At 31.9% G+C, this 2,354-nt stretch overlaps 1 protein-coding gene across 2 annotated transcripts in view; it reads right to left on the minus strand.

Annotated features, from left to right (window-relative positions):
* The window catches only part of LOC126707647 (monooxygenase 2-like), a 121,913-nt gene extending 120,255 nt beyond the window's left edge, over positions 1–1,658 (minus strand). The window contains exons 1-2 of one of the 2 annotated variants that reach the window (XM_050407403.1): positions 1,468–1,658; positions 1,130–1,276 (exon numbers count right to left, since the gene is read on the minus strand). In XM_050407403.1, the coding sequence (XP_050263360.1) occupies positions 1,130–1,276; positions 1,468–1,541 (221 nt within the window). In that variant the 5' untranslated portion in view covers positions 1,542–1,658. The remainder of the gene's footprint in view (positions 1–1,129; positions 1,277–1,467) is intronic. The other variant, XM_050407402.1, reaches the window with a different exon arrangement.
* Between the last annotated feature and the right edge of the window lie 696 nt (positions 1,659–2,354).

Here is a 2,354-nt window from a genome sequence, read left to right on the forward strand (position 1 = left end):
ATTTTACACAGTGACAATCAGAGTGCAATTTTTCTGGCCAAAAATTCGGCTTTTCATTCAAAGTTGAAACATATACAGACAAAATACCACTTTATATGTTACCTTGTTGAAAATAAGTTGGTAATACTTGAGAAGATTTGTGGATCTAAGAACCTGGCAGACATGTTGACTAAGGTGTCACTATTGAGAAGTTGAAGCTGTGTGTAACTTCAGTTGGTCTTTTAGCTTGAGGACAAAAGGATGAATTGCAGGGATGAGGGATTGTTTTTTGGAGGATTGTGGTTGATGTTGGTGATTGAATTAGTCTCCAAGTGGGAGATTTGTTGGGCTTTGTAGAGCCTAGTTGTCTTTGATCCAGATGATGAACCGACCCAAAATAATGTTGCATGATTTTTAATAAGAGATTTTCTGAGACTTAGTCCATGGAGTGGAGGTTTTAAGATTTGTTGTTGTCATTTTTGAGAGAGAAAAACTATACTGCTGCACTTTGTATTTTTCCTGATAATAGTGAAATCCCTGCAACTCAATAGACGTAGGCAAATTGCCTAAACACATAAATACTGTTTTGTGCATGTGATTATTTTCTTTGGCATGTGTTTTCTCTATTTCAATTCTCATAGGTTTGGGAACTCCGGGTTAATTCCCTACAATTGTATCATAAAGTTTAAATGTTTTTTTTCAATTTAAAACTTTGGTTACTTGATTATGATAATAATAATAATAATAATAATAATAATAATAATAATAATAATAATGTTTGAAAAATTGCAATTGGTAAAATATAAAATAAAACATGAATTTTTTTTTATTCGTGGTATCTTATGGAGTCGTCATGATATATGGACCCATGAGTATGTGAATAAGTGTTGGTGGCTAGTGTCTTAGATTGATCATTAAACTAACTCATATGCTAAAGCTCTAACAAAATTGGAAAGCACCCAACAGTTTCTGGTTTTTGACTTTTTGATAGTCCATATGATTGTATTATTGCACTTTTATAGTAAAAAAATTTCACAATATTTGAACTCAGCCTGTTTTTGCTACTTCTCAATGAATTCTTCACTTATATATTAATATTACCACAAAAAAAAAAGGCACTAACGAGGAAACAAGTCTACTTAGTACTTACGAATAGAACTGTTTATGTTGTTGTCGGAGGGAGTCACCAAGGCCAACAGCATCTAATGCCCTCCAAGCATTTGTCCATGCTATAAAGGCAAATCCAGTGATCCTTAGACTATGTGAGGATTCCAATACCAAGTTTCGAACACCCAACCTTCAAAATATTTGCATTGTTAGGAGACAAGAATTTTAATCCCTCTAATGTGTTGCTTAGGAAAAAAAGGACTTAAAAACTGTACATAAGCTGAATAACAATTTTTAAAAATCAAACCAAAGATTAAAAAAAATATAGTACATGTATATATATATATATATATATATATAAAAGAAAGAGAGGAAGAGTACTTTTGAAGTCCTAAGGAAGTTGTAAGGCCAGCAATTCCAGCTCCCACAATCACAATGTCTTCTACTTTTTCCATGTTATTTTGGCTCTTTTTCTTAGGGGAAGGGGAATTTGGTAAAGGGATTTCTTTTTCCACAAGATGGGAAAATAGTAGAAGAACACAAAGAAGTAGAACGGATCTAAAGGTACTAGTAGTGGATCTATAAATAAATAATGGGAGCAACATTAAGTTTATTATATCTATGACAATGGTGCTAACAACAAGGACAAGTTGACAATGACAGGCAATATGAAAGTTTCATGTATGACATGATTAAAGTCTAAGGTACAAGAATAATATTACATTAATTATAATCACTCATTTCAAATATTGTGGAATTTGTTAGGTTTGTGACATTATTGATAAAATAATAGAAATGGACAGATCTTTTTATTTATTTTACAGTGTATATTGTCTCGACTTAGGCCACAGATTAGACTTGCTCAAAATTCAAACCCATCACCTCACTTTCAACCCAAACTACCGACATGGAGAGATCAATAGATGTCGCTTAAGCCAAGAAACACAAAGAACTCTTTGGTATAATAAGATTGATTCCTCTAAGATCCATTTTTCTAGGCCCCACTAATTAATAATGATAGAATGTTAATAATTCATTGTTATTCCATTATAATTAATCTATATCAAATGCAAATCATGTAGCTAGTGGTGTACATTCATCTTAATTTTATGGGATAATTTGTCTCGACCCCAAGAACTAACAATGATTAGGTTGTTAATAAATCTTTATTGTTATTAATCTACCCGCAAATCATTTAACAAGTGGTGTATAAATTAGTTCCCTTATGTCCCCTTCAAACAAAAGCAAAACAAAAAAAATAGAAAGAG

This window comes from Quercus robur, chromosome 11 (genome assembly GCF_932294415.1).
Source record: "Quercus robur chromosome 11, dhQueRobu3.1, whole genome shotgun sequence".
Taxonomy (NCBI): Eukaryota; Viridiplantae; Streptophyta; class Magnoliopsida; order Fagales; family Fagaceae; genus Quercus; species Quercus robur.